At 51.4% G+C, this 20,000-nt stretch overlaps 2 protein-coding genes across 2 annotated transcripts in view; both read left to right on the top strand.

The window, feature by feature from the left end:
* Positions 1-8,995, top strand: part of cog7 (component of oligomeric golgi complex 7) — a gene marked incomplete at its 3' end in the record, with an annotated part of 19,798 nt that extends 10,803 nt beyond the window's left edge. The window contains exons 10-18 of the mRNA XM_084456015.1: positions 798-952; positions 1,555-1,671; positions 1,865-1,930; positions 2,349-2,535; positions 3,379-3,519; positions 3,857-3,940; positions 4,994-5,108; positions 7,465-7,608; positions 8,877-8,995. Of these exons, the coding sequence (XP_084312141.1) occupies positions 798-952; positions 1,555-1,671; positions 1,865-1,930; positions 2,349-2,535; positions 3,379-3,519; positions 3,857-3,940; positions 4,994-5,108; positions 7,465-7,608; positions 8,877-8,995 (1,128 nt within the window). The remainder of the gene's footprint in view (positions 1-797; positions 953-1,554; positions 1,672-1,864; positions 1,931-2,348; positions 2,536-3,378; positions 3,520-3,856; positions 3,941-4,993; positions 5,109-7,464; positions 7,609-8,876) is intronic.
* A 1,882-nt stretch (positions 8,996-10,877) lies between these two features.
* The window catches only part of LOC311323718 (ubiquitin carboxyl-terminal hydrolase 31-like), a gene marked incomplete at both ends in the record, with an annotated part of 16,524 nt that continues 7,401 nt past the window's right edge, over positions 10,878-20,000 (top strand). The window contains 7 exons of the mRNA XM_084456016.1: positions 10,878-11,411; positions 16,381-16,518; positions 17,242-17,330; positions 17,924-18,016; positions 18,305-18,440; positions 19,554-19,701; positions 19,971-20,000. The exon at positions 19,971-20,000 is cut by the window's right edge and continues 151 nt beyond it. Of these exons, the coding sequence (XP_084312142.1) occupies positions 10,878-11,411; positions 16,381-16,518; positions 17,242-17,330; positions 17,924-18,016; positions 18,305-18,440; positions 19,554-19,701; positions 19,971-20,000 (1,168 nt within the window). The remainder of the gene's footprint in view (positions 11,412-16,380; positions 16,519-17,241; positions 17,331-17,923; positions 18,017-18,304; positions 18,441-19,553; positions 19,702-19,970) is intronic.

The raw sequence follows: 20,000 nt of genomic DNA on the forward strand, positions 1-20,000 counted from the left end.
GTTGTGTGTGTGTGTGTGTGTGTCCAGGAGCGTGGGGAGGTGATGGACTGTGTGTTGTTGTGTGTGTGTGTGTGTGTGTCCAGGAGCGTGGGGAGGTGATGGACTGTGTTGTTGTGTGTGTGTGTGTCCCGGAGCGTGGGGAGGTGATGGACTGTGTGTTGTGTGTGTGTGTGTGTGTGTGTGTCCAGGAGCGTGGGGAGGTGATGGACTGTGTGTTGTGTGTGTGTGTGTGTGTCCAGGAGCGTGGGGAGGTGATGGACTGTGTGTTGTGGTGTGTGTGTGTGTGTCCAGGAGCGTGGGGAGGTGATGGACTGTGTGTTGTTGTGTGTGTGTGTGTCCAGGAGCGTGGGGAGGTGATGGACTGTGTGTTGTGGTGTGTGTGTGTGTGTCCAGGAGCGTGGGGAGGTGATGGACTGTGTGTTGTTGTGTGTGTGTGTGTCCAGGAGCGTGGGGAGGTGATGGACTGTGTGTTGTTGTGTGTGTGTGTGTGTCCAGGAGCGTGGGGAGGTGATGGACTGTGTGTTGTTGTGTGTGTGTGTGTCCAGGAGCGTGGGGAGGTGATGGACTGTGTGTTGGTGTGTGTGTGTGTGTCCAGGAGCGTGGGGAGGTGATGGACTGTGTGTTGTTGTGTGTGTGTGTGTCCAGGAGCGTGGGGAGGTGATGGACTGTGTGTTGTTGTGTGTGTGTGTGTGTCCAGGAGCGTGGGGAGGTGATGGACTGTGTGTTGTTGTGTGTGTGTGTGTCCAGGAGCGTGGGGAGGTGATGGACTGTGTGTTGGTGTGTGTGTGTGTGTCCAGGAGCGTGGGGAGGTGATGGACTGTGTGGAGGAGCTGAGTCACTCGGTGGGGAAGCTGTTTGGTCTGGCCAGCGCTGCCGTGGACCGCTGCGTCAAACTGACCGACGGCCTGGCTGTCTGGGGCCTCCTCAAGGCCCTCAAAGCCCTGTTCACCAAGTAACTACACACACACACACACACATGCACTCACACTCACACACACACGCACACACACACACACACACACATACATACATACATACACACACACAAACACATACTCACACACACACATACACGCATGCACGCGCACACACACACACACATACTCCATCCAATTCCCTAACCCATTGTGAATACTCACAAACACACACTTCAACTGATAAGTAGTTTCTACACTGAATTTGCAAAGGCAGAAGTTAGACATAAGTTTTCTGTTGTTTAGATGTGTTCTGTATTTCTCCAGGTATATTGTTATTATTTAAATGTGTTGTAGTCTCTCTCCAGACTCAAATATTAGATGCTAGCCCAGGTTAGATGGGCGGGGCATACATGTATCTATGGGTGGGAACGCCTGATCGCGAAAGTCGTTACTGATTGGTGTCGCCTGGATTCCAGTGCTACCAATGAATTTCCAGGATCTGAACACCATATTTTGTCCCAGACCCATAGAGAGATCTATATAGCTATAGCTAGCTGACGTTAGTATATAGCTCACGTAGTGTATCAGCGAAAGAGCTCTCAAGTGTTGAGACTAGATGTGTTGTCGTGTCTCTCAGGTACGTGTGTGACTTCTCCACCACCCTGCAGTCGGTGAGGAGGAAGAGCAAGCTGGAGGACACGCCCAGCTCGGCCTTATTCCAAGAGGATTGGACAGCCTTCCAGAACTCCGTCAGGTGGGTGTGGCCTCTGTGATGCCACTATGTAAATGGACATTTACTCTAGTTGTTTGTTTTTTTCCCCAACCATGCCACAACCATATCTCAACCGCTTTTAACCTTAAAATCCTTACATTGACTCTAGCGCCTTTGTAAAAAATAAATAAATGAAGTGGTAAAAAATTTGTTCTTTTTTACATTTCACACGTAGGATCATCGCCACGTGTGGGGAGTTACTGAGACAGTGTGGAGCGTTTGAGCAGCAGCTGTCGAACAAGTGAGAGAGCATCTGTCTGTCCATCCTGCCTCTGTCTGTCCATCCTGCCTGTGTGTGAGGGACACACTGCAAAATGGGCTACAGTATAGAAACACATAGCCTGCTACATATTTGCTAACTGTAGGTGATGCATGTGAGGGATGTGTACGTACTGTAGGTGATGCATGTGAGGGATGTGTACGTACTGTAGGTGATGCATGTGAGGGATGTGTACGTACTGTAGGTGATGCATGTGAGGGATGTGTACGTACTGTAGGTGATGCATGTGAGGGATGTGTACGTACTGTCCCTCACCCAAGCCCTAACTTTGAACCGCACCATCCAAACCTGCACAGAGACCTTAATGTCGATGTCAATGAAACGGCGATGATATTACAGTCCCTGACCCTGTCCCCTCCCCGACCCCCCCACCCTGCAGGATCCTGGGCACGGCGGGGAGGTACCTGTCGGACTCCTACAGCCCCCGCAGCCTGGCGGCCATCCAGGAGGCCGGGGCGGCGGACAGGAAGAGCTCGGCCAGGAACCCCTGGCAGGAGTACAACTACCTCCAGAGAGGGAACGTGGCCGAGTACAACAGCCTGATGGAGCTGCTCTACTCCCTCAAGGTACGGTCAGGGGTCAGGGGTCAGGGTTAGCAGCCTGGTGCTCTACTCCCTCAAGGTACGGTCAGGGGTCAGGGGTCAGGGTTAGCAGCCTGGTGCTCTACTCCCTCAAGGTACGGTCAGGGGTCAGGGGTCAGGGTTAGCAGCCTGGTGCTCTACTCCCTCAAGGTACGGTCAGGGGTCAGGGGTCAGGGTTAGCAGCCTGGTGCTCTACTCCCTCAAGGTACGGTCAGGGGTCAGGGTTAGCTGCTCTGTTCCACCCCCAGTCGCTGATTGGTCCCTGTAGATGATGACGAGAAATACTGTACAACAGAGTCCGCTAGTAGAATGAAGCAGCGAGCGCTAACGTGTACGTTAGGAGAATAAGCACAGCCATGAGTGCAGTTATTGCAGAAATAGACTCAATAACAACAATCAAAGAAGAACAAGAGTATGCACTAGCGGAGTTTCTAGTGGTGTCCCCGGGGTGTCTCTCACGTGTGGTGTCCCCGGGGTGTCTCTCTCGTGTGGTGTCCCCGGGGTGTCTCTCTCGTGTGGTGTCCCCGGGGTGTCTCTCGTGTGGTGTCCCCGGGGTGTCTCTCTCGTGTGGTGTCCCCGGGGTGTCTCTCTCGTGTGGTGTCCCCGGGGTGTCTCTCTCGTGTGGTGTCCCCGGGGTGTCTCTCTCGTGTGGTGTCCCCGGGGTGTCTCTCTCGTGTGGTGTCCCCGGGGTGTCTCTCGTGTGGTGTCCCCGGGGTGTCTCTCACGTGTGGTGTCCCCGGGGTGTCTCACGTGTGGTGTCCCCGGGGTGTCTCTCTCGTGTGGTGTCCCCGGGGTGTCTCACGTGTGGTGTCCCCTGGCTGTGTGCAGGAGAAGGGCACCGGGACGTCCAGCCTGCTGGCGGAGCCCCGCGCCGCGCTGAGCAGGCTGAACCAGCAGGCCGTCCAGCTGGCCTTCGACTCGCTCTTCCTGCAGATCAAACACCAGCTCTGCCTCGTCTCCAAGATGGAGGTCAGTATGTGTGCGCGTGTGTGCGTGTGTGTGTGCGCTTGTGTGTGTGTGTGCGTGTTGGTGTGTTCAGTCAGTGTTGTGATGTATGGTTAGTCGGTGGTTAGTCGGTGTGTATGTGTTGGGTTGTGTTGTGTGTGTGTTTATTCGGTGTGTGTGTTTAGTCAGTGTGTGCGTGTGTGTGTCTGTAGAGCCTAACCGCTACCTCTTGTCATGTCCTGTCGTGTGTGTGTGTGTGTGTGTGTGTGTGTGTGTGTCTGTTTGTAGAGACTAACCACTACCTATGTTTTGTCCTCGTGTGTGTGTGCGCGTGCGTGTGTGTGTGTGTGTGTGTGTGCAGAGCAGAGAAGCAGGCGGTTTCGGGGAGAGCTATGCTGAGGACCTGCCGACCTTCAGCCTGTCCCCTCAGGAGTACATCACCAACGTACGGCTCTGCTTCAACACAGAGCTACAGCACAGAGCTACAACATAGAGCTACAACAGGCCTGCTATCAACACAGAGCTACAGCACAGAGCTACAACATAGAGCTACAACATAGAGCTACAACACAGAGCTACAGCACAGAGCTACAACAGGCCTGCTATCAACACAGAGATACAGCACAGAGCTACAACACAGAGCTACAACAGGCCTGCTATCAACACAGAGCTACAGCACAGAGCTACAACACAGAGCTACAACACAGAGCTACAACACAGAGCTACAACAGGCCTGCTATCAACACAGAGCTACAACATAGAGCTACAACACAGAGCTACAACACAGAGCTACAGCACAGAGCTACAACATAGAGCTACAACAGGCCTGCTATCAACAGAGCTACAGCACAGAGCTACAACATAGAGCTACAACAGGCCTGCTATCAACACAGAGCTACAACATAGAGCTACAACACAGAGCTACAACACAGAGCTACAGCACAGAGCTACAACATAGAGCTACAACAGGCCTGCTATCAACAGAGCTACAGCACAGAGCTACAACATAGAGCTACAACACAGAGCTATGCTAGGCTTTACAAAAAAACAAGAACTAACTAAAACTTCATTTTGTGTTTACAAAACTAGCTAAAATAATAGAGGAAATGTCTTTAGTTTTAGTCTTTTTCATTTCATACATAAGCCTAGTATCTTGGGTGGATATTAAATCTATCCTCCATGTTCTTTAGCTGTGCCCCTGCGCAGAAGTAACCTGACGTGCGCCAGATGGTTTGTTTTGCACGGAGTGAAACAACGTGAGCTCACGAGGTCAGGATGGTCTCAAGAGGCTAGCGCAGAAGAAAGAAAAACCAAAAATGAATACTGAAACTAATTAAAAACTAAACTAAAACTAACCATTTTCAACTAAACTAGCAAAAACGCTTAATTTTTTTTTTTTAAACGAAACTGAAATTTAAAACAAAAAGTTACGTAACGATATAAAAATAAAAAACGAATGAAAAAAGCCAAACTATTGTAACCTTGGTGTGTTCCCCAGATAGGGCAGTTCCTCATGTCTCTGCCGCTCCACCTGGAGCCCTTCGTGACGCAGGAGGACCCTGCGCTGGAGCTGGCCCTGCTCACCGCTAAACTACCCTTCCCCCCCGAGCAAGGTCACTGTCTCTACCACCCCCTCTCTCCCTCTCTACCTCTCCCTCTCTCCTCCTCACTCCCTCTCTACCTCTCCCTCTCTCTACCACCCCTCTCTCCTCCTCACTCCCTCTCTACCTCTCCCCCTCTCTACCACCCCTCTCTCCTCCTCACTCCCTCTACCTCTCCCTCTCTCTACCACCCCTCTCTCTCCTCCTCACTCCCTCTCTACCTCTCCCCCTCTCTCCTCCTCACTCCCTCTCTACCTCCTCCTCTCTCCTCCTCACTCCCTCTCTACCTCTCCCTCTCTCTACCACCCCTCTCTCTCCTCCTCACTCCCCCTCTCTCCTCCTCACTCCCTCTACCTCTCCCTCTCTACCACCCCCTCTCTCCTCCTCACTCCCTCTCTACCTCTCACTCTCTCTACCTCTCCCTCTCTACCACCCCCTCTCTCCTCCTCACCCCCTCTCTCCTCCTCACTCCCTCTCTACCTCTCCCTCTCTCTACCACCCCCTCTCTCCTCCTCACTCCCTCTCTACCACCCCCTCTCTCCTCCTCACTCCCTCTCTACCTCTCCCTCTCTCTACCACCCCCTCTCTCCTCCTCACTCCCTCTCTACCTCTCCCTCTCTCTACCACCCCCTCTCTCCTCCTCTCCCCCTCTCTACCTCTCCCTCTCTCTCCTCCTCACTCCCTCTCTACCTCTCCCTCTCTCTACCACCCCTCTCTCTCCTCCTCACTCCCTCTCTACCTCTCCCTCTCTCTACCACCCCTCTCTCTCCTCCTCACTCCCTCTCTACCTCTCCCTCTCTCTACCACCCCTCTCTCTCCTCCTCACTCCCCCTCTCTCCTCCTCACTCCCTCTCTACCTCTCCCCCTCTCTCCTCCTCACTCCCTCTCTACCTCTCCCTCTATCTACCACCCCGCTCTCTCCTCCTCACTCCCTCTCTACCTCTCCCTCTCTCTACCACCCCTATCTCTCCTCCTCTCCCCCTCTCTACCACCCCCTCTCTCCTCCTCTCTCCCTCTCTACCTCTCCCTCTCTCTACCACCCCTCTCTCTCCTCCTCACTCCCTCTCTACCTCTCCCTCTCTCTACCACCCCTCTCTCTCCTCCTCTCCCCCTCTCTACCTCTCCCTCTCTCTACCACCCCTCTCTCTCCTCCTCACTCCCTCTCTACCTCAACCTCTCTCCTCCTCTCTCCCTCTCTACCTCTCCCTCTCTCTACCACCCCTCTCTCTCCTCCTCTCTCCCTCTCTACTACCCCCTCTATCTCCCCCTCTCTACAACCCCCTCTATCTCCTCCTCACTCCCTCTCTACCACCCCCTCTCTCTCCTCCTCTCTCCCTCTCCCTCTATCTCCTCCTCTCCCCCTCTCTACCTCTCCCTCTCTCTCCTCCTCTCCCTCTCTCTACCACCCCCTCTCTCCTCCTCTCTCCCTCTCCCTCTATCTCCTCCTCTCTCCCTCTCTACCACCCCCTCTATCTCCTCCTCTCTCCCTCTCTACCTCTCCCTCTATCTCCTCCTCTCTCCCCCTCTACCACCCCCTCTATCTCCTCCTCTCCCCCTCTCTGTTCCTCTCCCGTTCACTCTCCCATTCTCTATCCCTCTCCCCTGTTCTCTCTCCCCCTCTCTCTCTCCTGTTCTCTCTCTCCCTCTCTCTCTCCTGTTCTCTCTCTCTATCCCTCTCTATCCCTCTCCCCTGTTCTCTCTCTCCCTCTCTCTCTCTCCTGTTCTCTCTCTCCCTCCTCCTATCACTAGGATTTCTATAAAGTTCACTTGGATTGTCTGTCTTTTGCTCCTTGTCTTTCATTCCTCCTCTCTATCTTCTCTCATCCTGTGTTACTCCCTCCTCCTCTTTCTCTCCATCATTCCTGCTCTCTCACCCTTTTACCAGCCCATCCCTCCATCCACTCATCCTTCAATTGCTCCTTTCTCAACTTTCACTTCAGCATCTGTCTCTCTCCACCTCTCATCTCTCTCTCTCTCCATCTCTCTTTCTCCACCTTTCTCTATCTCTCTGCATTTGTCCATCTCTCCATCTCTCTCTCCACACCTCTCTCCATCTCTCTCCACACCTCTCTCCATCTCTCTCTCCATCTCTCTCTCCACACCTCTCTCCATCTCTCTCTCCATCTCTCTCCACACCTCTCTCCATCTCTCTTTCTCCACCTTTCTCTATCTCTCTGCATTTGTCCATCTCTCCATCTCTCTCTCCACACCTCTCCATCTCTCTCTCCACACCTCTCTCTCCATCTCTCTCTCCATCTCTCTCTCCACACCTCTCTCCATCTCTCTCTCCATCTCTCTCCGTCTCCGTCCTGTCGTCCGTGGCGCGTCATGGCGTCCTTCCTGACGTGGTTTCTGTCCCCCCCGCCAGGCGACGACCTTCCGGAGCTGGACAACACCGCCGACTACTGGCTGGGCTCCATCGCCAGGGCGACCATGCAGACGTACTGCGACGCCATCCTGCTGATCCCCGAGCTCACCGCCCACTCCACCAAGCAGCTGGCCACCGACATCGGTACAGACACCGCCGACCGCCACCATGTCTCCGCCATGACGCTGATGTGGTTGCGTGATTAAAGTGGAGGCGCAGAGGTTTAGCTTAGAATGCTATAATGCTATAACACTGATATCCCAACCCAGTGGGAACAGAATAGTTGTGTATCAAGTTAGCTGTTGTTCAGGACAAACTCTGACATGATTCGGTGCGTACAAGGGTGGTAGACAACCCAGCAATCTGAGCATCTGATGGGTGGATGGGTGGATGGATGGATGGATGGATGGATGGATGGGTGGGTGGATGGGTGGATGGGTGGATGGATGAGTGGATGGATGGATGGATGGATGGATGGATGGATGGATGGATGGATGGATGGGTGGGTGGGTGGATGGATGGATGGATGGATGGATGGGTGGTTGGATGGGTGGATGGATGGGTGGATGGATGGATGGATGGGTGGGTGGATGGATGGATGGATGGATGGGTGGTTGGATGGGTGGATGGATGGGTGGATGGGTGGATGGGTGGGTGGGTGGATGGATGGATGGATGGATGGGTGGTTGGATGGGTGGATGGATGGGTGGATGGGTGGATGGGTGGGTGGGTGGATGGATGGATGGATGGATGGATGGATGGATGGATGGGTGGGTGGATGGATGGATGCTGTAAAAAACACCCATACTGTAGCATGTGACAATACAATAACACATCAAAAGGCACGGTGGCGCGGAATGTACAGAAAGTGGGGGGGCAGTAAGGCACAAAAAGGCACAAATACTTAATTACCCATCAGCCATTGCTTACCCTCGAGCAAGGTACACAACACTAACCCAACACTAGCTCATAATTGTAAGTCGCTTTGGATAAAAGCGTCTACTAAATGACTAAAATGTGAGTGTGTAACCTCGGGGGTACAGTAACGTTACCTATAACTCAGCAGCTGCTCCTGTTTAACCACAAACCACAGTTTAGTTCAGCTGAAGTAAGACAGTTTGTCGGGAAACAGTTTGCCGTAGACAGACTATCCGCTACACTCTGTGAGTTCAGGACTGTTCAGATCCCCAACACACACACACACACACACACACACACACCTGTCATCTCCAGACTACCTGAGCAATGTGAGTTCAGACTTGTTCATTAAAGACCCCCCCCACACACACACACACACCTGTGATCCCCAGACTTTGAGTTCAGGCCTGTTCATTAAAGACCCCCCCCTCAACACCTGTGATCCCCAGACTGTGAGTTCAGGTCTTTTCATTAAAGACCCCCGTCCTCCCCAGACTACCTGAGCAACGTGACCCTGCTCCGGGCCAAGCCCCACGACTACCGCCAGGCCGCCAAGCTCCTCCCACGCAGGCTGGCCGCCACCGTCGCCGCCCTCCGGGGGCTGGACTACTGAGGACGGGGTGGGGGGTGTGGCCACCGAACAGGGCGTTTGGCCTGGTGCAGGTAAGGTAGCCAGACCTCAACCAATCGCAAATATGGCTTCTGCGATACGTCGTCCGACATTCATCCCTTGACTATTTCCTCTTCTGGGTTCTCAGACTCCGAGGTTTTTCACTGTTCCTCTTGCATAAACGATTGAGGTCAACTGGCTTTAATTGATTTTGACATGGAGATCTTTACTTTTTCCTCTCTTTCCCTCTTAGAATATGGACAGCTGACAGAAAACTGAGAAGCCTCCGTTTGAACACAGTCCCATCTGGCTCTGCAACCTCCACGAATCAGAGACCGGCTCTGCAACCTCCACGAATCAGAGGCCGGCTCTGCAACCTCCACGAATCAGAGACCGGCTGAACGCGTCAGCACCGTCTTCTCTAGGCTACTGTGTCTTTCTTCACAAGGCTACCGTCTCTCTCTCTCTTCTCTTGTATTGTTTTCTACGATTAATTTACACTTACGGGGTGAAATCAAGGTTTAAATGTTTTGTTACGTGCAGCAGTCTGTCCTAATTTAACAACCGTGTGTCCTCTTTGTCTTCAACTGATAATTAAGTTAATTAAATTGTCTGTCTCACCCTCCCGAGCGTGATGTGTCTCACAGTTGCTCTGTTGTGTTCGGAACAAGCCTTCTATTGTAGCGCAATTACAGTGGCTCGTTAAGAGCATGGGGCTCCATCAAGGAGAGGCTTTCAACAACTCGCATTATGCAACATATGTTACAGTCGGGACGTGTTGTCATTACACACACAATGCCAGAAAGTGAATGAATATATCTTTAAGCCCATTAAAATAATGTATGCAGGAAGACTCTTGGCAGTCGGCAACACTTGACGGCAACATTTCCCACCCTTTATAATGAGCAATAGCGATGGTTGAATTGGCCAGCATCACATCACATGCCGCTACCTCCTCTCCTCTCCTCTCTTTCCTCTCTCCTCCGACAACATGGACCAGCGCGAGGCCGTGACGTCAGCCGTCCCCGCCCTGCCCGCCCGCAGTATCGGTGCTAGATGGAGACCGCACGAGCGGGCCTTGCGATGGACGCAGCTGGAACAGCTAGGGGGGAATGAGCCATAATAGGATAATGGTCGTCACTCCCGACTCGGCGACAGGAGCGCCGAAACATGAACGTTTCTCTGCCCTTATACGCCAACGGGTCTAGTTTCGCGGGGAATGGAGGAGGGAGTTCACGCGGGCTGTTCTCGCTCGTTGGGGGGAAGAGCAGGTTGCGCGAGCGCGCCCACGACACAAGCGATCCCACGGAGGACGTGCGCACGTCTGGACATCAGCAAAACATTTGAGCTTTTTTTGTGTGGATCGCAACTGAGGAGGATTCACATAAGCTGTCTGAAGACGCGGGAATAGGGATGTATAGGTTGGGTGGAGCTGCAGGTCGTTAAATAAAACATGAGGCAGCCGCTCGGTACACGGCGGTCCCAATGTACAGCGTGATTGATCGTTTCTGATGTCTGTATCATGACCCGCTGACGCTCCGGCGAGAGCGCATTGTTTCTGGATCCCCGACGGCTTCCTGGGCTAGATGGCAGCTCTGGATAATAGTGGACATTCGCTGATGATGATGATGATGATGAGGGACCAGCACTTTAGCTGATGTCTTGGTGTGAAGGGGCATGGTTTAGCGGATCTCTCCATGGAGCGCGTTTATGCGACCGTCGTGTTGTGGCGCTTCGCTAGGGCTGGTTTTGTCCCGTTACCAAACATGATCTCTGAATCATGAGCATCACTTGGCTACCAAAATGGCACTAGCCTACTGATCAAGTTATCCTTGTCTGGAACATCTAGGCCACACATATTGTGGAGACCAGCACGACCTGAAACATGTCGAAAGCTGCCACGAAAGAGAAGAAATCATTCAGCAAGAAGCTGTTCCGGAGGGGCTCGGTGCGCTCCGTCGGCAGTTTTATGAACCGAGTTCTTCGGACTCTCTCGACTTTGTCCCACTTCGGAAACGAAGAGCATGCGGCCGACGACAAGAAGGACGACGCGACTTCCATCCCGACCACGACTGGGGGCTCCGTCCCCTCCGACGACAGCGACTGCGGGGGCTTCCTGTTCGGGGACAAGGTCCCCGGGGTAGCCGGGCTCAAGAACCACGGGAACACATGCTTCATGAACGCTATCTTGCAGTGCCTGAGCAACACGGAGCTGTTCGCTGAGTATCTAGCTCTGGAACAGTTCCGTGGAGAGGACATCAACGACAAAGCCAAGTCGAACGGCGTGTTGTTGCAGAGGAAACTAGGACAGCAGCAGCAGCAGCAGCAGAACACGGGGGAAGTCACTGAACAACTTTCGGGCCTCGTCAGAGCCCTGTGGACCTTCGAGTACACCCCGCAACACAGCCGGGAATTCAAGGTAGGCTATGTGGACACATACGGGCTGATGGGTCCTAATTCGTTTGCATTGTTTTAGGCCATTGCTCTAGGATGTTTGATGGAAATGGGATTATGGAACTAAATCCGTGGATTATAAAACTCGTTAAAGGGCGCACGCTTTAAATGAGGCCTAATCAAGTGTAGGCGGCACCTGCTTATTCATAATAGGTCACCAATGTGCAGTGAGTCATTCTGGGTTTATTCTCACAGCGGGGGAATGCCTGGTCCGAGCCTGCATTAGAGGGAATACCTGGGTCTATATAGAAATACCTGGGTCTATAGAGGGAATAACTGGGTCTATAGAGGGAATACCTGGGTCTATAGAGGGAATACCTGGGTCTATAGAGGGAATACCTGAGTCTATAGAGGGAATACCTGGGTCTATAGAGGGAATACCTGGGTCAATAGAGGGAATACCTGGGTCTATAGAGGAATACCTGGGTCTATATAGAAAAACCTGGGTCTATAGAGGGAATACCTGGGTCTATAGAGGGAATACCTGGGTCTATAGAGGGAATACCTGGGTCTATAGAGGGAATACCTGAGTCTATAGAGGGAATACCTGGGTCTATAGAGGAATACCTGGGTCTATAGAGGGAATACTTGGGTCACTAGAGGGAATACCTGGGTCTATAGAGGAATACCTGGGTCACTAGAGGGAATACCTGGGTCACTAGAGGGAATACCTGGGTCTATAGAGGGAATACCTGGGTCTATAGAGGGAATACCTGAGTCTATAGAGGAATACCTGGGTCTATAGAGGGAATACCTGGGTCTATAGAGGGAATACCTGGGTCTATAGAGGGAATACCTGAGTCTATAGAGGAATACCTGAGTCTATAGAGGGAATACCTGGGTCACTAGAGGGAATACCTGGGTCTATAGAGGGAATACCTGGGTCACTAGAGGGAATACCTGGGTCTATAGAGGGAATGTCTGAGTCTATAGAGGGAATACCTGAGTCTATAGAGGGAATACCTGGGTCTATAGAGGGAATACCTGGGTCTTTAGAGGGAATACCTGGGTCTATAGAGGGAATGTCTGAGTCTATAGAGGGAATACCTGAGTCTATAGAGGGAATACCTGGGTCTATAGAGGGAATACCTGGGTCTTTAGAGGGAATACCTGGGTCTATAGAGGGAATGTCTGAGTCTATAGAGGGAATACCTGAGTCTATAGAGGGAATACCTGAGTCTATAGAGGGAATACCAGAAGACCCAGGCACTCACCCCACCCCTGAGTAAACCACATGGAATAAAAATGCATGCACGCATTAGGTTATGCATCCTTAATAAGCAATTATATCATAATTTATAGCCTATTTAATATGCATATGATGATCATAATGTTTGAATTAAACACAGAAACATAAACCAGGATCTGGGCATAGAGATGAATGCATTGGTTCCTGGTGATCTAAAATAATCATGTCAGGTGTCAGTTTCAATCACCTCACTTTAACATAAAGGCAGTCGTTTAAAGGTTAAAGGTCAATCTGTGGTGTATTTCTTGACTCCATTCATGTATTTTTTCTCATGGAATTCAGTGGTGAGTAGGCCTAGCCTCTTTTTTTGTAACTTAGTTTTTATACTTCGTTGTAGTCCCAGTAGGCGAGTACATTTCAGCTACAATATGATATTATCTTAGTTTTTATTCTCAGTCTTAGTCCCAGACAGCAGTATAGATATTTCCGGTACAGTATGATAGAGTTTTTATTCATTCATGTATTTATGTAGAGACAATGTAGCAAAAGTTAAGGAACAGACAAGATCAGAGACAACAATGTTATCATAATCGATCACTTGAACAGATGTTTTTCAAGCCCCCAGTAAACACATTGCTGGGCTCCATATTCTAATGGATTTAGATTTTAGGGTGTTATTTTATCCCACACACATTGCAGCCAGGATTGTACAGTCAGTGGTGGGTTTGGTTTTAGCCACTTAATTATGATAGATTGTGATAGAGCCGCTGTAAGTAGGATATGTAATAATCTGATTACTAAAAGTCATATTAATAAATCTTCCTATTAATCAGAATCAGAATTTGTTTTATTGCCATGCAGTTTTACAACATACTAGGAATTTGCTTTCGGTCGTGGTGTGTGACATGGAGACAGCATTGGACAGGGTGCAGGGACAAGACAGGACAGGGCAGAGAGCAGGGACAAGACAGGGCAGAGAGCAGGGACAGGACAGGACGGGGCAGAGAGCAGGGACAAGACAGGACGGGGCAGAGAGCAGGGACAGGACAGGGCAGAGAGCAGGGACAGGACAGGGCAGAGAGCAGGGACAGGACAGGGCAGAGAGCAGGGACAGGACAGGGCAGAGAGCAGGGACAGGACAGGACAGGGCAGAGAGCAGGGACAGGACAGGACAGGACAGGGCAGAGAGCAGGGACAGGGCAGAGAGCAGGGACAAGACAGGACAGGGCAGAGAGCAGGGACAAGACAGGACAGGGCAGAGAGCAGGGACAGGACAGGGCAGAGAGCAGGGACAGGACAGGGCAGAGAGCAGGGACAGGACAGGACGGGGCAGAGAGCAGGGACAAGACAGGACGGGGCAGAGAGCAGGGACAAGACAGGACGGGGCAGAGAGCAGGGAAGGGACAGGGCAGAGAGCAGGGACAAGACAGGACGGGGCAGAGAGCAGGGAAGGGACAGGGCAGAGAGCAGGGACAAGACAGGACAGGGCAGAGAGCAGGGAAGGGACAGGGCAGAGAGCAGGGACAGGACAGGACAGGGCAGAGAGCAGGGACAGGACAGGACGGGGCAGAGAGCAGGGACAAATGCTAATCTAAAACAGGATACGTGGAGAGAGCATACTGTAGCACAACCTATACTTGGTTTTCAGGAAATGTTTTTGCTCCTGGTCCAGTGAGGTGGTCAGAGGTGACCAATCAGGCCCCAGGTGGTCAGAGGTGACCAATCAGGCCCCAGCTCCAGGTCTGTGTGCACTAGTACCAACATCCTGAGTCTGCAACCCAACAACATAGTTTAGTTGAATCAGGTGTGCTGGAGCAAGCCTTGAATTAAAACCTGGCCTGCTTAAACTGCCTGCCGTTGGCTAGCCCTGTCTTTGAAGGAGTGTGTGTGTGTGTGTGTGTGTGTGTGTGTGTGTGTGTGTGTGTGTGTGTGTTTTTACAGTGATGATGTCGTAAACGGTCTTACAGTACAGTAGTTTGTGGTCAGCTCCGCATTCCAACGTTGTTTCACCCTAAAAGCTCACATCCTATCAGCGTCACTGTCACCAAATATTTATATCGTCCTTCTTTTTATTTATTAATTTGTTTATTTTGCACCAAAGCCTTGTACCTTTTTTCTCTTTCTGTCTGATAAATAGGCATCACACTTAGTGGTTCAAAGTAAATATTTGAATAGTCTTGAACAAGCCCGTCCAGAACTCTGCTTATTCCTCACATTGGTTCTATTCCAGTCCAGTTCTGTCTCTCTCGGATGGCAGGGTCCACGTTTGAGCCCGTTTGACGTGGATTGTTCTCTCTGCCGGGGCCTTAGGCCTTCTCTCCGCTGAGGGGGATCAGTGGATTTCTGAGATAGACGGATCTCTTTCATTCAATTTCCTTCAAAAAGGTTTCTATTGTGAACTCACATTTCGCAAAATCAATTGATGTAGACCTATATACAGTATATGAGGGTATATGTACTATAGATATATACTGCCAATATTCTGTATGTAATCAGTCATATCTGATTAGAAACAGATATGACTCCTCCTTATCCAGAGCTCAGACCTGATAGCACTCAGCGCCCGGCCAGGGGCCAGCTGAACCAGCACACTTGGGAATTAACCCTCCATTAAGCCCTGCAACAATCACCCAGTACTCAACCCAAATTCACCTCAGACCTCGTCACTCTGCCCGTTCCATTTCCTGCTCTGTGAGTTTCGGTAAATGAGCCTCCAGCGGGCTAGAGCAGGGGACGCAGAAAGAAGACGTCATCGTCCTGTAAATTCACACTCTATTCCGGAATCGCTCCTTCACTGGGAGCCGAGCGAAGCTGAAATCCCATAAGAGTGTCTCCCATGTGCAGTGGTGTCACAAGCCACATGCGTGACACATGTCACACCTCCTGTCTGCGCTCCTATAGGGCGGAACCCTCGACCGCGCTGCTGCTCTGCTTCCTGTTTCCCACTAAGTGTGTGCACACAGGCCTTGACTGGAGAGTGCCTGCTCTTTCATTGCATTAGGCTTGGCGTAGAGTGCTGTGACGGCCTGGCTAATGGTTTGTGGAGGGAGGAGGCCGTCCTTTGGGACTCGGCCCCGCTGCTCAGCGCCCGGGGCGCAGTGTTGACCTTGTTGACATGTGATAGCCAGGGTCTAGAGGTGACTCTGCTGGGGGTCTTGCCGGATTAGGGCTCTTTGTAGTTATGACCTCTGTTGGCCCATGATGCTAAAATAAGAAGCTATTGGCTTCTGAGGTTATTTCCTTCCACCCTCAGTGTTACTAGACATACAGTAGTGATATGCTGGTGTGTCCATGTTAACTTGAACTGTTCCACAATTAAATGTATATAAAATTATATTTAGGCCTATAAAGATACAGCTGGGTTATTTTTTCCCCTATTTTATACATTGTTTTAAAATAAAAGTGCAGTAACGGCTCCCCTCTCTTGTCGTGTTCAGTAACTGTTCCACTGGTGTGTCGTGTTCAGTAACTGTTCCCCTCTCTTGTCGTGTTCAGTAACTGTTCCCCTGGTTTGTCGTGTTCAGTTCCCCTGGTTTGTCGTGTTCAGTAACTGTTCCCCTGGTTTGTCGTGTTCAGTTTCCCTGGTTTCTCGTGTTCAGTAACTGTTCCACTGGCGTGTTGTGTTCAGTAACTGTTCCACTGGCGTGTCGTGTTCAGTAACTGTTCCCCTGGTTTCTCGTGTTCAGTAACTGTTCCCCTGGTTTCCTGTGTTCAGTAACTGTTCCCCTGGCGTGTCGTGTTCCAGAATGTGGTGTCGAAGAGCGCGCTGCAGTTCCGTGGGAACGCCCAGCACGATGCCCAGGAGTTCCTCCTCTGGCTGCTGGACCGCGTCCACGAGGACCTCAACAACATCGTCCACCCCTGCAGCAGACCCCCCAGGAAGGTACCGTACCCCTCCGCTCAACACTCAGACCCCCCAGGAAGGTACCGTACCCCTCCGCTCAACACTCTGACCCCCCAGGAAGGTACCGTACCCCTCCGCTCAACACTCAGACCCCCCAGGAAGGTACCGTACCCCTCCGCTCAACACTCAGACCCCCCAGGAAGGTACCGTACCCCTCCGCTCAACACTCTGACCCCCCAGGAAGGTACCGTACCCCTCCGCTCAACACTCTGACCCCCCAGGAAGGTATCGTTCCCCTCCGCTCAACACTCTGACCCCCCAGGAAGGTATCGTACCCCTCCGCTCAACACTCTGACCCCCCAGGAAGGTATCGTACCCCTCCGCTCAACACTCTGGCTCATGTTAATTGCTTGGCGGTAGAATCCCGCAGAGGTCCGAGGTTCTTGAACCTTCCTCAGCAGAGGTCTGCAGTCACCGATCACGCCCATCCAAGTCATCATCAGAACCTCGGACTGGACTGAACCCGAAGTCTGGACCAACACGTCCAGATCAGATGACCTGCTGCACTTCCAATAATGCATCTATTCTTCCAGGAATGTCTCGACTGCATCCTATCTATTCTATTGCGTCAATTGCATTGCCCTCCAGTATTCTACAGTTCCTATCATGTGACGGTGTGTTGGTCTGTACAGTTCCTATCATGTGACGGTGTGTTGGTCTGTACAGTTCCTATCATGTGACGTCTGCTCTGGTCCTCTGCAGCCCCCGTTAGAGGAGGAGAATGTTCCAGAAGGCTCTCCGTTACCAGCAGCCGGGTCCTTCGTCCAGGAGCTGTTTCAGGCTCAGTACAGGTGAACCTCCTGCCTGAGATACGCCTCCGACTGACACACACTTGTTTACAGTACGGCTGCACTGCTCATATACAGTACCGCCCCGTAATGCAACCGCTAGAGATTACACTTCCTTTATGTATATTGTATAGTCAGGTCAGCTGGTACAGCTCAGTCAGTCTGGTCAGGTCAGCTGGTACAGCTCAGTCAGTCTGGTCAGGTCAGCTGGTACAGCTCAGTCAGTCTGGTCAGGTCAGCTGGTACAGCTCAGTCAGTCTGGTCAGGTCAGCTGGTACAGCTCAGTCTGGTCAGGTCAGCTGGTACAGCTCAGTCTGGTCAGGTCAGCTGGTACAGCTCAGTCTGGTCAGGTCAGCTGGTACAGCTCAACCTGCTGCTTCCCCATGTTTTCCCATAGGTCTTATTTCCAATTTTATTTCATTCCCACGTATATTTGTACACAGACAGACAGTACACATTCATGAACATTGCTGTAAATGTGTCAGTATTTAGCTGAGGCTAATTTCCAACGGTTTGTCCGTGGGACAGTCGTCCCTAATTGACCCAGTCTGTTCGCTGTCTGAAACGCGTTTGGTGTTAACTGTGTCCTGACCCAGGTCCTCCCTGACCTGCCCCCACTGCCAGAAACAGAGCAACACCTTCGACCCTTTCCTCTGCATCTCACTGCCCATCCCTGTGCCCCACACACGGTAAGATGACACTTCCTGCCATATTGTGGTTAAGACCACGTCTTAATGTTACATCCAGTGATATACATGTATAGTACTACTGCAGCAGTGATATGCAGCAGTACTACCGCACTAGGAGTGTGTATATCAGGCAGGATCTGGTTTCCTTGCTTTTTCCAGCTCAGTTTACAGTACGATAGACTGTCAGGTCAGCTGTAAAACACTCACACACACGCGGCAGGAGACGAGCGAACCCGACCAATCGCAAGCGGCGTGAGTAGTTGTGTGATTGAGTTTCCTGTGCGCCAGGCCTCTGTACGTGACGGTGGTGTACCAGGGGAAGTGCTCTCACTGCATGCGGGTGGGCGTGGCCGTGCCCCTCTCCAGCACCGTGTCCCGCCTCCGGAACGCCGTGGCCCAGGAGACCAAGATCCCCACGGAGCAGGTACGACGCCGGAACCCTCCGCACGCGCACGCGGACAAGCGCAGTAGCGCCGACGTCCGTCGGGACGTCTTCTACAGCCCCGGCGTCCGTCTGACGTTACCGTAGAGAAAGGTCTCAGGAGTCTGTGAAGATGTTCGGTGTTAACCGGGCGGATCGTAGCGTAAAAACTAGCGCCGCCGAGACCAAAGCCCCTACGGAATTGGCACCGTAGCACCTCCCAGAAACTGACCCTTTGAAATGTAGAGCCATACTGTACATACAGTACCAATGAAAATGTATAAAATCAGCTGCTGTGGAATGGAATTTTTTTCTGTATTAATCAAACCCACACAGAGGAACTGAGCCGAACCCTTTCAGCAATTTCCTAACCCCACCCAATCTCAGCGCTGCGTTGAGAGGCCTGGTGTTAGTGGGGATTGAGAGCTAAGTGCTCTGATGGGATGTGCTGTGTTGAGCTCAGTGGTTGTTGCTGGGGATTCAGGGCCCTCCAGTGTTCAGTGAGGATTGTGTTGTCTGAGTCCTCAACAGTCCACCATTTGTGTTCGGTGTATCCGCTCTAACATGCACACTCTCACAATGTTGCGGTTCGGGGAGGAAATGCCCTTCAAAGTTCCAAATGAAGAATGACATTCTCCCGCACACACTTTTAATCTGCCAACGTTTCGGTTAGACCTTCATCAGGACAGATTTTTGTAACAATGACAATGGCCCGGGTTTCCCGAACGTGTTAAGAAGCACTTAACTCCAAAGTACTTCTTAACTCCCATGCAAAGGGTTGCTTAAGAAGGGTTCCTTAAGAAGGTTCTTTATCGGGAAACCCGACCATCGTGAGTTCATTTTAAACACCACCATACAATGTGATTGGATAATTGGATGTGTGTTCCCCATCCCCATTGGCTAGTGAGATGACATCATTAAATGACATCACTGCAAGGAGAAAAGAGGCAAGATTAGAAAAAAGACGTTATAATGTCTACATAACAACAACCTCCGCTGGTGTGATCAACCCCTCCCAGCAGAGCTCACGTCTTGTTATAAGCACATGAAAACTGATCTTGTCCTGTGGATGATCCTTTTCTAGATGATTCTTTTTCACGCCACATCTGTGTGCAGATTGTCCTGACTGAGATGTACTTCGACGGCTTCCACCGCTCCTTCTGTGACGACGAGGACGACCTTGACATCATCCAGGAGAGCGACTCCATCTTTGCCTTTGAAACTCCGGAGCTGTTCCGACCCGAGCAGATCCGTTCCCAGAGAGGTAGGACTTCTGAATTCCCTCTAATCTGTTTAGCTCCTCTGTGTTTTACTCCATCAGAAGCCAAAATCACATTAGAAATGGATTAACAATTGGATTTGGTTGTAAAACAGAGGAGTTTTAATCTGGATGTGATTACCCACGTTTGCCGCCACGCTGCTTTATTTAGTGAGTTGAACCGTATTCTTGGTTTTGTACGTTTTACGTTTCGTCGTCGGTAAGATCTCGACGTGTACGGCAAACGATTCATCTTGACGATCTCGTATGTGCAGGAAGTCCACATGTAAATTTGAACCAGAACA

This window comes from Borostomias antarcticus, assembly GCF_949987555.1.
Source record: "Borostomias antarcticus genome assembly, chromosome: 22".
Lineage (NCBI taxonomy): Eukaryota > Metazoa > Chordata > Actinopteri > Stomiiformes > Stomiidae > Borostomias > Borostomias antarcticus.